At 39.8% G+C, this 1,325-nt stretch overlaps 1 protein-coding gene across 1 annotated transcript; it reads right to left on the bottom strand.

The window, feature by feature from the left end:
- Positions 1-679, bottom strand: LOC149105256 (uncharacterized). Its single transcript, XM_089272193.1, has 2 exons — positions 344-679; positions 1-219 (listed from the first exon to the last, which is right to left on the bottom strand). The coding sequence occupies exons 1-2, from the start codon at positions 516-518 to the stop codon at positions 8-10; spliced, it is 387 nt and encodes a 128-aa protein (XP_089128319.1). The 5' UTR covers positions 519-679; the 3' UTR covers positions 1-7.
- Between the last annotated feature and the right edge of the window lie 646 nt (positions 680-1,325).

Genomic DNA, 1,325 nt, shown 5'->3' with positions numbered 1-1,325 from the left:
TAGGTTTTTATTTTAGGTAATGAGCCAGTGTATACATGAAGTCAATAACGTGGTGGCAAAAGCCTTGACCGGCTGCACAGCTGCATATAAATGACTCTACTCCAACTTCGTTTTGACGCTTGAACACCACATAAAGTCTGTGAGGCTCTTCATTCTTCTTCATGCTTCTGAAGCATTTTACTCTGACCGTAATTCCCTCCTCTTCCTTAGCAAGCTTAACTTTGAAAAATGAAAAAAAAAATTACGTTTGTTTCGACCAGACTCTAAACTTCGATTGTTAAAGAAGGCACGAATAACGATTATCGAGCAATGACGCTCAATGCAGATACAGCCGGAAGCTTACCTTCAACATCGTGAATATGTGATTCGCAGAAGAATTTATACCCTCTTGTCAATGTCATCTTCACTGGAAGGTTTTCACTAGCCATTTTTTCGATAAAGGCGTTTGTGAACGACGGTATGTCCACCAGATTGCGGTGCCAAAACTCTGAAGAAATTGAGGTACTCGACTCAGCCATAATGTTTTTACACGCGTGGCCTCGCTTTCATGCGAAAATGGTGACGTTGCATCCAACATGACGGACTGTGATTACGGCGAATACGGAGAGCTGACTGAGGCGCCATTGTGTTTGGTTCCTGGATAGACGTCATCAGCAACCGCCGCCCCAGATTCCCTAAAACGCGGTTGTGTAACACTTCAAGCGCGACTTTGAAAGGGCATAGAAAATCGCCGATCGAGAATTCAACCAAATTCAAAAATGTTTTCGCCCAAATGCTTCGAATAACAAGTGGATTCGTTTTAGCGAAAAAAAAGTTTTGGGGTTATGTGCACTTTGAGAGTTTTTTTAATGGACTTGAGAATAGAATTGCAGTTTGAATTCTTTCTCATTGTCTTATGATAATCAAAATAAATTCCTAATATTTTTTATCGATGTTAACATTTTATGATAAAATTCTTCTTGTACTAATTTTTGCGGTCCAATTGCAAATAGTTCAGTTTTGTCATCATTTACACGTAGACCGTTTCGTTAATCTGATTATATGGAGCGACCTTGTGAGATTTGGAGATACTCGATGTGGTTTGTTTGTTTCACATCATCTCTTCGTGAGGTTCACACTAAACTCTTTTACTTACGGTGTTGAGACGGTCTCAAAAACAGTCTCGAAAATCCCGAAACTTTCTGTCCCCAAAGCAATACTCTTTTGAACAACATGGAGCAACAACATGGCAAGTGGTTGTCTCCTTCTAGTCTGCCTGTGGAAGAATAAAGGTTTACTCCCATTGCAACCGCGATTCCTTTTACCATTTTTTTTAAACAAAATAC

This window comes from Orbicella faveolata, unplaced genomic scaffold (genome assembly GCF_042242905.1).
Source record: "Orbicella faveolata isolate gen_17 unplaced genomic scaffold, um_ofav_v1 contig_34, whole genome shotgun sequence".
Classification (NCBI taxonomy): Eukaryota; Metazoa; Cnidaria; class Anthozoa; order Scleractinia; family Merulinidae; genus Orbicella; species Orbicella faveolata.
Note: the sequence above shows the minus strand (reverse complement) of the source record. Positions and strands in the feature narration are given on the sequence as shown.

What these genes read in the sequence shown, in the direction of transcription:
- LOC149105256 (XM_089272193.1), bottom strand. Translation starts at nt 518, where the DNA reads ATGGCTGAGTCGAGTACCTCAATTTCTTCAGAGTTTTGGCACCGCAAT. An exon ending in ACATATTCACGATGTTGAAG is followed by an intron (nt 220 to 343) that starts GTAAGCTTCCGG and finishes CATTTTTCAAAG; the next exon opens with TTAAGCTTGCTAAGGAAGAG.